The sequence below is a fragment of the Balaenoptera borealis genome (genome assembly GCF_965194805.1).
Source record: "Balaenoptera borealis genome assembly, chromosome: 1".
NCBI classification, from domain to species: Eukaryota; Metazoa; Chordata; class Mammalia; order Artiodactyla; family Balaenopteridae; genus Balaenoptera; species Balaenoptera borealis.
Window position 1 is genome coordinate 81,331,226 of NC_138860.1, and position 19,784 is coordinate 81,351,009.

At 44.5% G+C, this 19,784-nt stretch overlaps 1 protein-coding gene and 1 long non-coding RNA gene across 2 annotated transcripts in view; one reads left to right on the top strand and one right to left on the bottom strand.

Annotated features, from left to right (window-relative positions):
- Positions 1-959: 959 nt before the first annotated feature.
- Positions 960-19,760, bottom strand: LOC309616576. The gene is made up of 3 exons (XR_014237517.1): positions 19,557-19,760; positions 8,382-8,524; positions 960-7,401 (listed from the first exon to the last, which is right to left on the bottom strand). It is a non-coding gene; the product is annotated as an uncharacterized lncRNA (long non-coding RNA).
- ARHGEF2 (Rho/Rac guanine nucleotide exchange factor 2) overlaps positions 8,434-19,784 on the top strand; it is a 41,982-nt gene continuing 30,631 nt past the window's right edge. The window contains exons 1-3 of the mRNA XM_082344215.1: positions 8,434-8,694; positions 10,115-10,232; positions 19,166-19,283. Coding sequence (XP_082200341.1) covers positions 19,220-19,283 — 64 coding nt within the window. The 5' untranslated portion in view covers positions 8,434-8,694; positions 10,115-10,232; positions 19,166-19,219. The remainder of the gene's footprint in view (positions 8,695-10,114; positions 10,233-19,165; positions 19,284-19,784) is intronic.

A 19,784-nucleotide genomic window follows, 5' to 3' on the forward strand; every position in this document is an offset into this window, starting at 1 on the left:
GCTGTCTGAAGTGGGACTTTTTCCTATACTGCAGTCACCAACCGAAGGCAAGAACAGGTCTCCCATCTTTGGGATATCTCCCAAGTCTGGTGAGTTTCCCTCTTCCCTTTCCCTGAGTCCTTACCTCATGAATGGGTATTTCCCAGAAGCAGAGATCTTCAGGAACCCCTCAGCACCCCCAGGAAGTGACAGAACAATTCTCCACCGGTCTCCTGCATTCAGCTCCCTTTTTTTAAAAAAAATTATTTATTTATTTATTTTTGGCTGCATTGGGTCTTCGTTGATGCGCGTGGGCTTTCTCTAGTTGCAGCAAGTGGGAGTTACTCTTCATTACAGTGAGCAGGCTTCTCATTGCAGTGGCTTCTCTTATTGCGAAGCACAGGTTCTAGGTGCATGGGCTTCAGTAGTTGTGGCACACGGGCTCAGTAGTTGTGGCTCGCAGGCTCTAGAGCACAGGCTCAGTAGTTGTGGTGCACGAGCTTAGTTGCTCTGTGACATGTGGGATCTTCTCAGACCAGGGCTTGAACCCTTGTCCCCTGCATTGGCAGGCAGATTCTTAACCACTGCGCCACCAGGGAAGTCCCATCAGCTCCCTTTTTTTTTTTTTTTAATTTTATTAATTTTATTTATTTTTATTTTGGGCTGCGTTGGGTCTTCGTTGCTGTGTGCGGGCTTTCTCTGGTTGCTGCGAGCGGGGGCTACTCTTCACTGCTGTGTGCGGGCTTCTCATTGCAGTGGCTTCTCGTTGCGGAGCACGGGCTCTAGGCATGCGGGCTTCAGTAATTGTGGCATGTGGGCTCAGTAGTTGTGGCTCGCGGACTCTAGAGCGCAGGCTTAGTAGTTGTGGCGCACGGGCTTGGTTGCTCCGCGGCATGTGGGATCTTCCCAGACCAGGGATTGAACACGTGTCCCCTGCACTGGCAGATGGATTCTTAACCACTGAGCCACCAGGGAAGCCCTCAGCTCCCATTTTTAACTAGGGTGCACTGAGAGTGTGTGTGTCTCTGTGTGTGTGCACACAAGTGTGCAAATAGGAAATCACCATAATGGCCAACAGTTAATTAACACTACTTGTGGGACAAGTGTTGCCAAAGATTTTATATACGCTTTTCTTTCTTTTTTTGGCCGCGCCACTAGTTCCCTGACCAGGGATTGAGCCTGGGCCCTCAGCAGTGAAAGCACGGAGTCCTAACCACTGAACCACCAAGGAATTCCCTTATATACATTCCTTTTTTTTTTTTTTTGGCTGTATTGGGTCTTTGTTGCTGCGCGTGGGCTTTCTTTAGTGGCGTCGAGCGGGGGCTACTCTTCGTTGTGGTGTGCGGATTTCTCACTGTGGCGGCTTTTCTTGTTGCGGAGCATGGGCTCTAGGTGCACGGGCTTCAGTAGTTGTGGCTTGCGGGCTCTACAGTGCAGGCTCAGTAGTTGTGGCGCACGGGCTTAGTTGCTCCGCGGCATGTGGGATCTTCGCAGACCAGGGCTCGAGCCCACGTCCCCTGCATTGGCAGGCAGATTCTTAACCACTGCGCCACCAGGGAAGCCCCCTTTATATACATTCTTAATCCTCACAGTCCTATGGGGTTAGCATATCATAATCCCTATATTAAAGTTGAGGTTTACAGGAGTTAAATAACTAACGCTCATCAATTAAGAGGTAACTTATAGGACTGGGATTCAGACTCAAGTTTATCTGGCACCATTAAGACAGGAGGTATGGACAAACAGGATGGCTAGAATTTTAAAACTTTAAATCCTAATTCACCCTGGGTCCCCTTCCTCTAGGCCGTGACATTATTCCCTTTATCCCTGGTGGTTAATTGTGAGATTTAAAGGGCCACAAACTCATACCTGAGAGCCAGGGGCTTCCAGATTCCAGATTACCCCATCCATTCAGATTAGGGGCTCCTTAGTTCACCCACTACCTTTAGCTCTTCCCTGGGATCTGATGGGTTAACTCCTTGGGCCTCAGTGGCCAAAGTCTTCTCAGGTGTGTCCCTCTGAACCTCAGCCCCTCTCTTGCCCCACCCTGCTGGCATGGCACCCAGGATGCATGCCAAGAAACTGACAGGAGGTAGAAGTGGACTGATTCGTCTTCCCCCTTTTATTCTCTAACCCCGACACATCGTGGGCTAGTCTGGGTCCCAACAAGCCACTGGTAGAATAAGCACACAGGCCCAGCAGAAACAAAGAGGATAGGATCCCTAGGTTCAGTTTGCAAACCAATTTTAAAAAAAAAGAGAAAAGATGATCACACTTGGAAGCCCAAAGCAGCAAAAATCCTGACTGATTTGTGAGCCTAATATATCAAAGAGGTGGGGGTGATTTAGGGTGGGTTTTTGAGATGCTTGATGGCTGACTTTTAGGAGATAATGATGGGACTTCCCTGGTGGTCCAGTGATTAAGAGTCTGTACTTTCACTGCAGGGGGCATGGGTTCGATCCCTGGTCGGGGAACTAAGATCCCACATGCTGTGTGGTGTGGCCAGAAAAATAAATAAGTAAACATTTTAAAAATAAAAATAAGGAGATGTGGTTAGATTAGGGGACTGAGAATGTCTGGCTCTCTCGCTTTGAACTTCCAGAGTTAAGTACTAACAATAAAATCGACAACTCTGCCCTGTGGGTCCTGGAAGCAGCTGGAAGCAGGAGTCAACCCAAAAGCTGATGTGGGCAGATGGCTTTTGCCTGAACTAGCCCCTGTCCCACAGAGGGGTGGTACACTTGCCTCACTACTGTGTTTGTGCATAGACCCTTCTGGGTCCTCGTCTTGGTGCCTGACACCTGGTAGGTGCTAAAGAAATATTTGCTGAATGAAGGAATCCTCTCTATATATCCTTTGCCTTTTCTTTGATTTTTGGAATTGTGATACCACTCTCTGGCAGTTGACAGGAAAGCCAGGGAAGGAGGGTGAGTTCCAGGACACAGTGTTGAACGCACAGCAAAATCTCATATGTCTCACACTGAGAAATAGAGCGATGATGTAGCCAGGTCAGGGTGAGGTGAGGAGGAATTAGAAACTTGGGTGCTGTATGACTTGCTGTAGAATGGTGTGTTCGGGAGCAGGGAGGGGTGGGAAGGAACTGTGGTTACCAGGACCTTCTTCATCTGAAGCCCTGCTTTAGTCTTCTTTGCAGGACACTGTTGGATTAATGGTTTACTTTCTATGGGAGAGGAAGCAGGTAGGTTAAATTTTGAACCATCAAAGGGTTTTCTGACCCTGTTCCCCCAGGGCTAGGAGACCTGGAGAGAAGCCAGCAGACCATGCCATCTGGCCTCTCCCTTCCTCCCCATTCTTTATTATCTGGTTCTTTCGGGTCTTCCCCGTTATTGCCCCCTTTGGGAAATTTAGGACCCCAGAGCCAGACCCAGGGAGCCCCCCAGGCTGCGAAGGCGCCCACTAGCCTTGCCCACCGTCCCCCGTGCCTAGCAGTGTGGTTGCTATCAGCAGTTCCTACCCCCAGTGTTTGCTGGCAGCGAACAGAAGCAGGGCCCTGCCTGCCCCCCATCACCTCATTCAGATTTCTAAGATGCAGAGGGGGTAGAAAGGACAAATTTAATTTTTTGGAACCCCCATCTAATTTCTTCTGGAAACTGCTTCCTTTCTTTGGCTGGGGTGAAGGGGGCAGGAATGAGGAAGTGAATAATAATATTGCCAGATTTCTTTCAAAGCTAGCCACTTGCTCTCGTTGGGAGCTTGCCTTCTGGTTTCAGAGAACTCAGGCTCTACAGTGGGATGCATCTGCTTTGAAAACTCAGCTCCACCTCCTACAGCCCTGTGACCTTGAGCAAGTTACTTTCCCTCTCTGTGCTGCCTGTTTCTTCCTATGTAAAATAGGGATAGTATCTATTTCAAGAAATGGTTGTGAGGATCCCACAAGATGCTGTAGGCACTCATAGGTTAAGCCTCTTCCCCCTGTAGGCTCAGGTGCTATTTAGGAAATGGGTGTGCTGGGGTCTTCAATGTCCCTCCTCCCCCAAGCTGGTTGCAGACACCTGGTTGGTGGGCAGTGAGCCTTAATGTCTCTCTTTGATCTCTTTTTCCTCCTTCCTGAGATTTTGAGACCCAGCTTCTCTAAATCAAGAGTCTGCAAACTTTTTCTGTAGAGACCCAGATAATAAATATTTTAGGCTTTATGGGCCATATGGTCTCTGTCGCAACTAACAACTTTGCTGTCATAATGCAAAAACAGCCATAGACCATATGTAAATGAATGAGCATGGCTGTATTCCCCAGAAAAAAACCCTTTATTTATGAGCACTGAAAATTGAATTTCATATAATTTTTATGTGTCACAAAGTAGTATTCTTTTGATTTTTTTCCAACCATTTAAAAAAGAAAATAGGACAGATTTGGCCCACAGGCTATAGTTTGCCAACCTCTGCTCTAAATTACCAGAGGCCATTGTCTATCCCTTCTCTTTGAAGAGTGCAGGTTCATCAGGGTTCATCAGGCTCCTTCTTGCTCTGGTTGTATGTGCTCTTTTCTATCAGAAGTTGTTTATGTTAATGAGTCCCCATCACAGTTGTTTTAGTGTCAGCCTGTGGGTTATTTATTCTCTGTCTCTCTTTTTTAACCATCATATAATGCCTATTTCTGCTTCTGTCTTGGGCCTTCCTCTCTCCAGCTCTCCATTTCTCTATGCTCTGCCTTCTCTCTGCTTCTATATAATAATAGTAACAACAAAAATAATAGTAGCATTTACTAAGTACCCAATATGTGCCAAACACAATGTTAGTTGTATTACATACATTATCAAGTCTTTCAATATCCTTACAAGGTAGTATTACCATTCCCATTTTACAGATGATCCTGAAGCTCAAAAACATTAAATAAGCAAGTTCCCAAGGTCATGTGGCTTACGAAGGTGGCAGAGCTAGCAAATCTGATGAACTTCAAAGCACCCTGAAGAAATTATGGTCTCAGAGTTTTGAATAAGAGAGATTTCTCTCAGTACTTCCCTGGCGGTCCAGCAGTTAAGACTCCGAGCTTCCACTGCAGTGGGCATGGGTTCAATCCCTGGTTGGGGAACTAAGATCCCGCATGCCATGCGGTGCAACCCAAAAAAGAGAGAGAGAGAGAGAGAGATCTCTCTATTAAAATATTATATGCTCCAATCTCAGCACACGGTAGAGTGTCTAACGAATCACTGATAACTAGGGCAATTGGAGGTCACACACTCAGAGGAGGAATCATGAGACGCTGATGGTCTGTGTCGATGGGAAAACCATCTGATCCAGAGGTAGGAAGAAAGGTAAAGTGACTTAGAGCCCCTTCTTGCTTTCCTCCCCTGCCCCCATCTCAAGCATCTGATCTCAGACCTATTTCAGAATCTCCTATCTCTGCTCAGCGGAAGCAGTGATGTGACATGATGTGATCTCATTCTGGAGCTAAATAAAGCCATTGTGTGAGACCCAGCCCTGGTTGCTCCCTTGCACCATTTCCTGAGCTCAGGAGCCTAGTGAAAGATGGGAGGGGGCTGGGAGAGAACTGATGGGAGGAGGGGCAAGGAAAGGAACACAACCAGAGGGACTCCAGCTTGAATTTCAGAAAGCGGGGGAGGGACTATCTCTGGGAGGGGGTTGAGGAAACCTTGCTAAACCTCATCTCTTTGAAGGATAGAATGAAAATTATTGACATGATAGCATGAAGGGGTGGAATTTAGAAAACAGAAAAAACTTTCTGAGGAATGGAATGAAGATTTAAGGGAGAAGGAGCCTAGTGGATTCCATTTTCACAGAGGGCAGAGACCATGAATGACATGACAAAGAGGCTAGAAAGAGGGTAGTTCTTTGAGAAGTGGTCTCAGCTGGAGGAAGAAGGGTGAAATTTCAAGACATAAAGATCTCAGGATTCGAAATGTCTGTCCACCAGGCCAAGGCAGCAGGGTATCACCTCCAACAGGCGGCATCTCCAGGGATGGAGGGAAAGGAAAGGGCTTCCATTCACTGCTTTTCATTCATCTTGTCAAATCCAGCCCTGCGGGCAGAATCAGGGCAGGAAGAGTAGATAGAAGCTGGGTACAGGGCGTGTAGGTCAAACAGTTCTTTCTCTTTTGTGAGGTCACTGAATGCCAGATCCAAGTTCCTTGTAGTGCCCCCTCAGTGCCCCTCCATTTCTGTTCCCAGCCCCTGCTCCTCTTTTTCTAGTGAACATACCTAGTTCCTACTCTTTCCTCCATCCCAGCTTCTCACGATACATTTTGTCAGTACCCCTCTCCCCCTGCCCCCAAATCTCAGCTTTGGAGACCACTGGTTTGCAGGGACCATGCTGTGGCCCTCAGGCTCTGTCCTGCTCCCTGCAGATCTGCCCATCCTGTTTATTTATTTATTTTTTAAATTTTTTTTTTAAGAAAATATTTATTTATTTGGCTGCACCGGGTCTTAGTTGCAGCACACGGGATCTTCGTTGCGGCGTGTGAACTCTTAGTTGTGGCACGTGGGATCTAGTTTCCTGACCAGGGATAGAACCCGGGGCCCCCTGCATTGGGAGTGTGGAGTCTTTTTTTTTTTTTTTAAGATTTATTATTTATTTATTTACTGAATTTATTTTTGGCTGCGTCGGGTCTTAGTTGCAGCACACAGGATCTTCGTTGAGGCATGCGGGATCTTTCGTTGTGGTGCGCAGGCTCTTCCTTGCGGTGCGCGGGCTTCTCTCTAGTTGTGGCATGTGGGTTTTCTCTTCTCTAGTTGTGGCGTGCAGGCTCCAGTGTGCGTGGTCTCTGTAGTTTGCAGCATGCAGGCTCTCTCGTTGAGGCACGCGAGCTCAGTAGTTGTGGTGTGTGGGCTTAGTTGCCCTGCGACATGTGGGATCTTAGTTCCCTGACCAGGGATCGAACCCGCGTCCCCTGCATTGGAAGGCGGATTCTTTACCACTGGATCACCAGGGAAGTCCCATCCCATCCTGTTTATAGATAGCACATCAGATGGCACGAGGCCCAAGTTTGTGGACACAGAGAGAGGATGTCTCCCAGCGGCAGGCTGAGAGGTCCCCTCTATGTGCCTGTCCAGGTGGGGCCTGCGCTGGTTTCCTAGGCCTCTCCTTTTCTATCTTTAGACCCACCCGGCAGGGCAGCAGAATGCCATCTGCAGAGGCCTGAGTACTTGTCTCCTCCTTCCCCGTGGTAGGCAGGTGTGCAGCTGACACAGGCACAGGTGCCATCTCAGTGGTCCTGGGTGGAGTGGGAGCAGGTTGCAGTGAAAGAGGGAAAAGTAGCTGGGAGGAACGACTGTCCAACAACCTGGACTTTGTGGGGTGTGTGTGTGTCGGGGGCGGGGAGTAAAATAACTTGCGGAAGGCTTGACACCCTCACAGGAAGCCTGGGAGGAGGGGGAGTTCTGGCTCACTGCTTCCTGGTCCTCCAGGGTCCTCCAGGGTCCTCCGAACATCTCAGTTGCTTCACCCCTGGGAGAAGAGGAGCCTGGGAAACTCATTCTAGCAGAAATTCTACAGAGATAGGGCCCAGAGAGGGCGTACAGAGGTAGATGCAGTAGATGTGAGTTGCCTTCCCGCCCCTCTATCACCTTAGTTCTCGGGTATTTGGTACTTGTTTCTGGAGTGGAGCTTATCATTTTCAACTTTAAGAGCTCCTGAGGGTTCTTAAATCTGAGACACACTGAGGCAAGCCCTGATGGCAGCCAAGAGTATTGGGCAGTGAGAACAATGCCCACTTGGGAGAGAGAGAAGGAATTTCAATGTGGCTGGTTTTGGAGCCCTTCTCTTTGCTTCTTGGGAAAAGGTCAGAATGGCTCTCTTACCCCCCAAATGACCAGAGTCTTAGAAGAAATCATAATACTTTCTCACTCATGCACCTTTTCTCCCTGCTGTTTTATTTGCCTAGACTCCTCCCTTTCCAACGTGGACAAATCCTAACCACTCCACCCTTCCAGGCCCATCTCAAAGGCTGTTTACTTCCTCCTGTTTCCCTTTTTTGAGTCCTCCAACTGGCTATATGCACTCATTCCTTTGACAGCACAAAGACTTTTTTTGAAACTTCTCTTGAGGCATTTGGCAAACTCTGGCCAATTGTTTGTGATTTGTGCTTTTGTCTACGTACACACATGCACACATGCACACACACACTCACTAGAACGAATTCCTTGAGGGTAAGAACAATATCTATTTCTCTTTGCTTGGCTTGGTCCTCTGCCATATAGGTGCTCATTAAATGGATAATAATGAGTGAATGAGGATGTCATTATGTACTGGAAAGAACACTAGACTGGGAGTCAGAAAACCCAAGTTCTCTGCTTGACTCTGCAGCTAATTCCTCGTGTGATCTTGAGCCAGTCATCCTCCAATTCTGTGCCTTGGTAAAGGGATGCTCTAGGCCTGGCTGACTGTGACACCTTTCTAGTTCCAAATTCCAGAATTCTAGAGCTCACCATTCTCTGTCTTCTTGATTCAGACTGGCCTGTGTGTGCCTCCCATGAACAAAGACGTCCCAGAGGTGTTCCTCACAGGTGGAGACCTGGTGCCCCAAGGCCACACTCGCCGCTGCCTGTCTGTGGTCGAGTCCAGAGAGCAGCTGGAGGAGAATGAAGAAGAGGAGGAGGAGGGGGAAAAGAAAGAGGGAGATGGCTTCCACGCTGTACCCCTCCGAAGGTCAAGGGCTTTCCGTGCCCACAGTCACAACTACGACCCCTTCAAAAGACATAGTTGGGGGCCGGGCAAGGAGCTCCAGGATCCACTGAGCAGGTAAAACACCAGGGGACCTCCTGTCTCTCCTTCTGTCAAGTCCTAGACCTAGGAGAAGTGGTTGGAAAGGAATGACAGGAGTTGAAGAGACCTGGGCCCCTAGTCTCTTCCCTGGAGAATCCGAACCCAGGCCTGTTGTGGGCCTTTGGGGAGGGTGGACCCTGCCTTTCAAAATGTGGCTCTCCCTAGTAGTCCTAGCTCCTTCTTTCTACCTGGTCTCAAGGGCAGGTGGGTGAGAATGGAGAGGGAGAGGTATGGAGGTGAGGTGAGTAGCGGGGCACTCAGATCTTATTGCCTCCACCTCCCACTTGGGTTTCTTAGGACCATACAACAGTGTCAGAGCTGGAAGGGACTCAGGGATCATATGGCCCAATCACCTCGTTTTACAGATGAGGAAACTGAGGCCCGGAGAACTTTGGGAGGTTTCTTGAGAGAAGTGCTCCCAGGGTTGGGGCATGGAACCTGGCCCCCTTTCCCAAATTGCTCCCTGACTGCTGGATCCAGGCTGAGGCAGGCCCAAGATATTTAGACATCATAGTCCAGCCCTACAATGGGGGAAGAACTGCTCTTGCTCAGGGGTCCGCATATGCTTGGCAGACCAGAAGAGAGGGACCCAGCTCTTCCCCTCTCCTGGAAAATCACTGACCATATCCCCAAAGACAGAGGAAGCCAGAAAGAGAAGGTCCAGGAGTCAGCATGAAGAGTTCAGTGTGAGTGGTCATTGTGAGGGCCTGCTAGCCGTGGAAGGGCCCTGTCTCTCTGCTTTGACAATGGTCCCCTTGGACAAGTTCTCTTAGCTCTGGTGAGTAGACCAAGCTTCTCTAGCTCCTAGGCAGGGCTGGCTGGGCTGTGTGAGGGGAGAGGACCTTGTCCCTTAACTGGCTTAGGAGGGAACTTGGGCGAGAAGCCTTGTCCGCAGGACTCATGGTACCTTCCTAAGAGCAGCTAATCTAAGGCAGAGATGCCCTGAGTACGCTTTATGTGGTGCCGACTCTATCTCAGGGTCTTCCAGATGTCACCTTTCACTATCAGGCACTAATTTTGACCCTTGGGTAGAGAAGAAAGGGAGCCCTGGGCACACCATTTATCTTAGTAGGAGCTAAGGTTGGCATCAGAAACCAGGCAAAGAGCGAGAATGCAGCTTACCCTTCCTTTCCCTCCCTGCTGAACGCTGGCTGTTTTCTGGAGGGCAGTACTGTCCTTTGACCAGCAGGGGTCACCCTTGCCTGAAGCCAGCTCCACAGTTTTGCCAAAGCACAGCCCCAAAGGGAAGCCAGTTTGGGTCTGGCCTGCGCCTAGGCTAAAACAGGAAGGGCTGGGCTGGGGGCAAGCAACAGGACTGGGCTGAGGCGGTGTTCCTCCCTGGTGCCTGTCACAGGCCACTGGGACCGGAGGGCAGTGGTGGCAATGTGTGTTTCAGGAACAAACTGCAGGCATCGGGATGTGTGGGCTCCCAGGAGCCCCCCTTACTGCAGAGCCAAGAGGAACTGGACCCCTTTCTGGAACTGCAGCACCAAGGTGGCCAACCCTCCTGCGTGGTATGGATAGACAAATCCCCATGGAAGCTACCACCTTCCTCCCCCTCTCCTGCCCCTTTGCCTGTCCAACCACCACTCTGTGCCTCTTCTGTTCTGCAAGCTGCTGGGTCTCTCTGTGCCCAGGCATCACTTTGACTCCATCTGATGGAATCTGAATCTGGTGTCTCTACCCCTCTGTCTGCTTCCCTGGGGCTGTATGCTCTGTCCCCCACTCTTGGTGTCCTGCCTCTGTCTCTTTCTCTGAGACTCTCTGTGCCTTCCTTTCTGTGTCTGTGTCTCTGTGTTGATGTGGGTATCTCTGTTCCTCTCTCATTAAAAGGTCCCTGCTCCCCTTGGTGTTATAACTACTTCTTTCTGTGGACCCCACATTTCTCAGATTTGGAGATGAACTTATTATTTGTAGGATGAAACTAGGCATCTGGTACCCTGAAACACAATAGTTCTCTAACAAGATAATCATAGGACTATCAAGTGAGAAAGGATATAGAGATTGCTCAGCCTTCTGGCTTAAGGGAACATCACAAGGAAGATCTCAAACCAGGACCCAGAGACCACTGAGGATACGCGAAGCTTTTAGAGACATCACTGGGTTTGCTAGCTAAGAGGCCCTGAGTACAGTCAGCCCTCTGTATGCATAGGTTCTGCGTCCATGGATTCAACCAACCATGGATCAAAAACATTTGAAAAAAAATTCCAGAAATTTTCAAAAAGCAAAACTTGAATTTGCCTCATGCTGGCAACTATTTATATAGCATTTACACTGTGTTTACAACTATTTACATGGCATTTATATTACATTAGGTATTACAATTAATCTAGAGATGATTTAAAGTATATGGGAGGATGCACACAGGTTATATGCAAATTTCAGTATTATGCCATTTTATGTAAGGGACTTGAGCATCCTCAGCTTTTGGTATCCACAGGATCCTGGAATCAATCCCTCATGGATAATGAGGGACAGCTGTACATGAAACTGTCTCAAGCCCAGTGACTTAAGGTTACCCCCCTCCAGCACATCCTTTAACTGGCCAGGGGTACCCACCCGGCCTCATTGTTCAAGTGCCTGTGGTTTGGGAGAGAGGCTGAGAAGAGGGGGCTGTTACAGCCTGTCAGGGAAGCAGAAAAACCCATCTTCTCCCAGCTCCCACTTTTCTCCATCAGCATCTCTGTAGGTCTTCCCTCACATCTGATTCAATGTGGTATGGTAGAAAGAACAGGATTTGGGAGTCACACTGCTCCTAGTTGAACAATTTATTTCAGCTTTCTGAAAATCAGGATACTAAAAACTGTCTTTTACAGTTGTGATTATTCAATAAAAAAAAAAGTGTTAAAGTGCCCAGTACAGAGGCTAGCACACAGGAGATAACGATTTATTTTTTCTCTTCTCCCCTCCATTCCTTTGTACTTCTTTCTCTCTCTTCCACCTCTCTCTTCTCCCTGCTTCCCCCTTCTTGGTATTATATGTCTTCTTCTTTCCCTCCTTCTCTAGTGGTTTTTTTTTTTTCTTCTCTTTTTATGCCTTCCTGTTCTGATTCCTCTTCTCTCTTCACCTAATCTTTAAGCACTTCCCTTAAATTTCTCCTTGTCTGTATGTTTGGGGTTTTTTGTATCTTCCTGCAGCAGCAAATAGGTATAAGTCTTCAGCAAAGTCCACAGACTAAAAGTCTGAGATTCATTAAACTAGACTGGGGCTTTCAGACTAGTTTGAAAGCCAAGCCAAGTCTAGCTCAAAATTTATTTTGTTTGGCCAGCATGGTGTTTACACTTTCCAAAATTCAGATGTCCTTAGATGGGAGCTGTACCCTCCAGTTTGCCAGAGTTGCTAGTACTCTCTATTGTATTTTTCCATTTGTCATAAATATAATATGTAAAAACGAATGACTAATCAATCACCCATCCATCTCCGGAACTAGAATATCACCAGTACATTTATCTTTACTTATGTCTTCCTCTCTTCTCTTATTCCCTTGCCTTCCCACCAGAGGTAATCACTATCTTGAATTTTCTTAATCACTCATTTACTTTTTTTTTTAAATAGTTTTAACACAAAGCATTACCTAATGATATATTATTTCTTTTTTGTTTGTTTCTGACTTTAAAAACGATGTTATATTGTACAATATTTTCTATAACTTTCATTTTCACTCAGCATTCTGTTTCTAATTTTTATCCATGTGTTGCAAATAGTTATAGGTAATTATTTTCATTCCAATCTTCTGTTGATGGACATTTGGATAATTTCCATTCTTTACTATTATGAAGTGTCATTATGAACATCCTTTTATTCATCTTCTGGTGCTCATTTGCAAGAATTTCTCCGGGGTATATACCTTGGAGTAGAACTGTTGGGTCATAGAGTACACAGATGTTCATTTTTATAAGATAATGGCAAACTGTTTCCACCCACATCAGTAGTATATAAGAGTTCCCATTGATCCACATGCTTTCCAACACTTGGAGTCATCAGATTTCTTAATTTTGCCAATCTAGTGGTTATAAATCTCATTGTGGTTTTAATTTGAATTATCCTTATTACAAATGGAATTGAGCAATTTTTATATGTGTCTTGGTCATTTGTGTTTCCTCTTCTGTGAAATTCCTCTTCATGTCTTTTGCCCACTTTTCTATTGGATTCTTTGAGGGTTTTTTTCTTTATTGTTTTTAATGTGTTCTTTACATATTCTGAATACTAATCCTTTGTTGTTACATGTGTTGCAATGATCTTTTCTCAAAGATTGGGAAAAGTGGTTTGTCTTTTCCTTCTCCTATGGTGTCTTTAAAGAAACAGAGTTTCTTAATTTAAAAAGAACATATTTATTGAAGTATAACATACATACAAAACATGTATTAAAAAAAACTTTTGAGATTTTAGTTGGAGTTGCATTGACTCTAAAGATTAATTTAGGGAAAGTGGACATCTTTACAGTATTGCTTCTTCCTACCCATCCATGAAAATAGTATACTTCTTCATTTAATGTCTTTTAATAAAGTTTTATCAATTTTTTTCCATACAGAGTTTGTGGATATATATTAGATGTATTCTTAGGTATATTATACTTTTTTGGTCAAGATTTTAAATTAAAAATTTTTATTGAAGTATAGCTGATTTACAATGTTTCAGGTGTACAGCAAAGTGATTCAGTTATACATATATATATATGTATTCTTTTTCAGATTCTTTTCTATTATAAGTTATTACTGTCCAGATTTTAATTTTAGCCATTCTGGTGGGTGTTTTAGAATTGTCTCATTTTGGTTTTAATTTGCATGTCCCTGTTGAAAAATTTTCTTGAGCACCTTTCCATATTCTCATTGACCATCTGAATATCTTCTTTTGTGAAATGTCTGTTCAAGTCTTTTGCTCAATTTGTAAAACAGCTTGTCTTTTTCTTATTGATTTGTAAGAGTTCTCTATATATTCTGGATCTGAGTCCTTTGTCAGATATATGTATTGTGAGTATCTTCTCTGGGTCTTTGACTTGCATTTTTACTTTAATAGTGTATTTTAATAAGCATGAGTTTTTAATTTAGATGAAGTCCAGTTTATTGATTATTTTAATGGTTAGTGCTTTTGGTCATGTTTAAGAAATCTTGCCTACCCCAAGAACGTGAAGATTTTTCTTCGATATTTTCTTCTAGAAGCTTTATAGTTTTAGCTTTCGTATTTAGGTCTGTGATTTATCTAGGTTCTTGTGTATGGGAGAAATCAAGGTTTTGGTTTTTTCCCCATGTAAATATCCAGTTGCTTCATTAAAAAACTTTCTTTCCCCATTGAATTGCTGTGGTGACTTTGTTGAAAATCAAGTGACTATATTTGTGTGAGTCTATTTCTGGGGACTGTTCTCTGTTCCATTGATCTATTTGTCTATTCTTATGCCAGTATCACATTATCTTAATTAATGTGGCTTTATTGTAAGTCTTAAAAATGTAGTAGTGTAAGTCCTCCAACTTTATTATTTTTCTTTAAGATTATCTTGGCTATTCTAGGTCCTTTGCACTTCTATGTGAATTTTATTTTATTTATTTTTTAAAATATTTATTTATTTGGCCGCATCAGGTCTTAGTTGCAGCACGTGGGATCTTCGTCGCAGCGTGCAGGGTTCTCTAGTTGTGGCGCGCGGGCTCCAGAGTGCACAGGCTCAGTAGTTGTGATGCGCAGGCTTAGTTGCCCTGCAGCATGTGGGATCTTAGTTCCCCAACCAGGGATCGAACCCACGTCCCCTGCATTGGAAGGCAGATTCTTAACCACTGGACCACCAGGGAAGTCTCTGCACTTCCATGTGAATTTTAGAATCAGCTTATCAATTTCTAAAGATGAAAAATTCTGCTGAATTTTGACTGAGGTTGTACTGAATTCAAAGATTAATTTAGGAAAAATTGACTTCTTTCTGATATTGAGTCTTCTTATCAATGAAAAATAATATCTCTATTTTGTTAGGCTTTCTAAAAAAAAAGTATTAGTTTCCTTCATACAGGTCTTGTCAATCTTTATTAGATTTATTTCTATGTGCCTTATATATTTTGTTGCTATTATAAATGCTTTCTTATATTTAAATTACATTAATTACATTTTATAATTATTTTTGGTTTATAGAAATGCAATTTAATTAATTATAGTTATTTACCTTGTTAAACTCTTTTTTTTCAGTTATAACAATTTATCTGTGGATTTTTTTTTGGCTTTTCTAAGTAGACAATTATGTCATCTTTATTTTTATTTTATTTATTTTTTATTTTTTTAAAAATTTTATTTATTTATTTTTATTTTTGGCTGTGTTGGGTCTTCGTAGCTGCGTGCAGGCTTTCTCTAGTTGCGGCGAGCAGGGGCTACTCTTCCTTGCGGTGTGCAGGCTTCTCATTGTGGTGGCTTCTCTTGTTGCGAAGCACAGGCTCTAGGCACATGGGCTTCAGTAGTTGTGGCATGTGGGCTCAGTAGTTGTGGCTCGCGGGCTCTAGAGCGCAGGCTTAGTCGCTGTGGCGCATGGGCTTAGTCGCTCCGCGGCATGTGGGATCTTCCCAGACCAGGGCTTGAACCCGTGTCACCCTGCATTGGCAGGAGGATTCTTAACCACCGCGCCACCAGGGAAGCCCATATACCATCTTTAAATGAACTTTGTTTTCTTCTTTTTCAATATTTATTTCTTTCATTTCTTTTTCTTGCCCTACTGTCTGTGCTTGGCTAGGGCTCTATTGCAGTGCTGAACAGAAATGGCTATCATTGTCTTGTTTCTGATTTTAGAGGGAGTACATCTTATGTTTCACCATTGAAATCGATTTTTGGCTGTAAGGTTTTAAAAGATACTCTATCCAGTTAAGGAAGATTCCTTCCATTTGTAACTGCCAGGTCTTTGGTTTTACCATGAGTGAGTGTTGGATTTTATCCTATGATTTTTTTGCTTTTACTGAGTTGGTTATGTTTTTTCTCCTTTAATATGTCATTGAGGTAAATTACATTTAAAGATTTTCCTCATCTTAAACCACCCTTATATTTTTAGAATAAGTCTGACTTTTTCACGATGGATTGATTATCTTTTTTACACACTGCTGGATTTTATTTGTGGCATCAATTATCTATTGCTACATAAAAGATCAGCCCCAAACTTAGTGGCTTAAAACAACAACCTTTTTTTCCCCCTCACAGTTCTATGGGTGGTTAATTTGGACTGAACTCAGCTGGGTATTCTTCTGCTGGCTCCACCTGGACTCACTTATGTGGCCGTAGTTGTCTGGTGGCTGAATAGGGCTGATGGTCAAGGACAGCCGTACTCATGCCTGTGGGTTGGCAGGTTGCTTGTTGTGGTACTTTGGTTCTCATCCACATGGCTTCTCCAGAAGGCTTAGGCTTGGGCTGGTTCACGTGGCAATAGCATTCCAAGTGGGCATGAGTGGAAGCTTTAAGTTTTCTTGAGGTGTAGGCTCAAAAAATCACATCATGCTACTTCTGCCACATTCTATTCATCGTAATAAGTCACAGGCCAGCCTGTGACTGAGTGAAGAAATAGACTCCTTCTTGATTGTAGGAGCTGCAAATAATTTGTGGCTACTTAAAATCTATTACAGTTTGCTAATATTTTGTTTGGAATTTTTGTACTTTTCATAAGAGAGATTGAGCCATAATTTTCCTTTGTCATATGGTCTGTGTGTAGTTTAAGAATCAAGGTTGGGGCTTCCCTGGTGGCGCAGTGGTTGAGAGTCTGCCTGCCAATGCAGGGGACACGGGTTCGAGCCCTGGTCTGGGAAGATCCCACATGCCGCGGAGCGGCTAGGCCCGTGAGCCACAATTACTGAGCCTGCGCGTCTGGAGCCTGTGATCCGCAACAAGAGAGGCCGTGATGGTGAGAGGCCCGCGCACAGCGATGAAGAGTGGCCCCCGCTTGCCACAGCTAGAGAAGGCCCTCGCACAGAAATGAAGACCCAACAAAGCCATAAATAAATAAAATAAATAAAAATTAAAAAAAAAAAAAAGAATCAAGGTTATACTTGCCTTATAGAAAGAGTTGGAAAGTTTTTGGTTTTGTTTTCTATTCTTTGGAAGAGTTTGTATAAGATTTCAATGATCTATTCCTTGAAAGCTCTGTTCCTTGACTATAAAACTGTTTTGGCCTGGTGTGTTTTGTTTTGTTTATAGAAAGATTAACTACTGATTCCATTTCTTTAATAGGACCATTCAGACTTTCTATTTCTTCTAGATTCAGTTTTGGTAAGTTATATATATTTTGTTTGTTTTTTTAAAGAATTTATCTATTTTGTTTGCATTTTCAAAATTACTGGCATTAAGTTGTAGATAGCATTATCTTTCTAGTCACTACTGTTTCTGTAGTTAGGTCCACTCTTTCATTCTACTTTTATTTGTGCATCACCCTTATCAAAGGTTTGTCTATTTTATTTGCCTGTTCCTAAAATCAACTCTTGGCTTTATTGATCCTATTTCATTTGTTACTACTTCATTGATTTCTGCTTTTATCTTTATCATATCCTTTCTTCTATTTACTTTGGGTTTGTTTTGTTGTTCTTTTTCTAACCTTTTAAGTTGGCATAGCTCATTAATTTTCAGTTCAAAAATTTTTCAGTTAAGCATTTTAAATCGACAAATTATCCTTGAGATACATTTTGGCCATCTCCCACAAGTTTTGTTGAGTAGTATTTTCATTATTGTTGTTATAAAATATCTTTAAATTCCCATAATGATTTCTTCTTTGACCAGTAAGTTTATTTAGAAGGGTGTTTTAAAATTTCTTTTCTTTTTTTTATAGTGAATACAGAGAGATGTCAGAGGAGCTAGTTAGAGTAGCAAGTATTAAATTTATTTATTTATTTATTTATGGCTGTGTTGGGTCTTCGTTTCTGTGCGAGGGCTTTCTCTAGTTGTGGCAAGCGGGGGCCACTCTTCATCGCGGTGCGCGGGCCTCTCACTATCGCGGCCTCTCTCGTTGTGGAGCACAGGCTCCAGACACGCAGGCTCAGTAATTGTGGCTCATGGGCCTAGTTGCTCCGCGGCATGTGGGATCTTCCCAGACCAGGGCTTGAACCCGTGTCCCCTGCATTGGCAGGCAGACTCTCAACCACTGCGCCACCAGGGAAGCCCCCTAAAATTTCTAAATCTATGCAGATTTTTTAAAAACTTAAATAAAAATTTGAAATATAACATAGATATAGAGAAGTGTATAAAACTTATATGTACAACGTAATGCATAATTAGGAAGCAAACAACCATGTAACTACTCCAGGTTAAAAAAAAATAGAGTACCACCAAAACCCAGAAGCCCCCCGTGTCCCTCCCCATTCATAGCCCTCTCCCTCCTGGCAGAGCGGACCACTTTCTTGACTTTTGAGATCGATTTTCCCTATAGATTTACCACCTTTATGTGTATCTCTAACCAATATCAATTAGTTTTGCCTGTTTTAAACTTTATATGAATGTAACCACAAAGTATATAAATCTTTTGTGTCTTCGTTCTTTCATGAGATTCATCCATATTTTTGGGTGAACTGTAGTTTGTTCATTTTTAATGTTGTGGATTTTTTTTTTTTTTTGGCTGAGTTGGGTCTTTGTTGCTGCACGCGGGCTTTCTCTAGTTGCAGCAAGCGGGGGCCTCTCTTCACTGCAGTGCGCGGGCCTCTCATCACGGTGGCTTCTCTTGTTGTGGAGCATGGGCTCTAGGCACGCAGGCTTCAGTAGTTGAGGCTCACGGGCTCCAGAGCGCAGGCTCAGCAGTTGCGGCACATGGGCTTAGTTGCTCCGCGGCATGTGGGATCCTCCCGGACCAGGGCTCGAACCCGTGTCCCCTGCATTGGCAGGTGGATTCTTAACCGCTGCGCCACCAGGGAAGCCCCATTTTTAATGTTGAATAATGCTTCTATATATAAATATACCTCAGATTGTTTATCCAAGCTACTGAAAAGGGATTTCTGGGTTGTTTCCTATGATCTCTCTGATAGAGGTTATCTGAGATGTGTTGAATTTTGCCTTATGGACTGATACGTAGCCAGTTTTTGTAATGCTCCATGTAGGCTTGAGAAAAAAAAGCGATTTTCGAAAGATTGGGTGTGGGGTTTATGAATATTTCTACTCCCTATTGTTTTAAACCCACACTGCCCCAGTTTTTCTGTGTGTGTGTTTGTTTTTTCATTACCTGCCTGACCTCTATATATTGAGTTTGTCATCTCTGGAAACGATTCAGGGTAAATCTTTTCTAAGATATTTTCTATATTAAGGCAGCCTGGGTTTGAGTTGCAACAGAGTGATGACTGCTAAATAGCAGGAATAACTTCTCAACTATTTCAAGTGGAATGTTCCAGATATGGGTAGTGAGGAGGGGTAGAAGGCCTGAAGGCCTTGAAGAAGGGCTTTGCTGTGGGAAAGTGAAGAGCCTGGGGGGGAAGATGGATGAAGCCTGACCTTTGCATGAGGATTCTTAACATGATTCTAGGGTCAGCGTTCCTGTCACCCACCTGCTGGCCTTTTGGACCACTCGGCCACTGGCATGCTTTCCAAGTCTGTATCCATGAGTGGCATCAATTACTTCTTGGGCTGCTCAGATCCAGCTGGTGAGTAAAAGTGGGGAGCAAAGCAGTGGTGGCCACTTCCTCTGCCTGTCTCACCCCACTCCTCAGAGCCAGCTGTTTAGGGTCCAGATGTCCTGCATTATGTTTAACCACACACCCTTGGAAACCCCAAAATGCCTTTATTCAAATGAGAGACCCGAATTCAGGACTTTGGTATTCTGAGGCTCTCCTTCCAATGAAGGAGGACATAGGACAGAGAGAGGCTCTCTAGCTTCCCCTGTCACCAGAGATGGAGGACAGTTATCCGCAACATACCTTGTCATCAAGAAGAGGCATTGCGAGCTCAGAGTGAACCCTCTGCCCTCGCCATTCACTGAAAAGGAACTGAGACATTGGCCTCTCAGCCCCCTCTCCACACAACGCCGGTGCTCTGTTACCCTGGCTCCTAAGTTCTTCAGCTTTGCTCTGCTCAGACACCGCCCTCCTTCCCTACTCCCCAGTGCCCGCCCTCAGGAATGGCGTCACAAGCACCTGCAGCTTGGG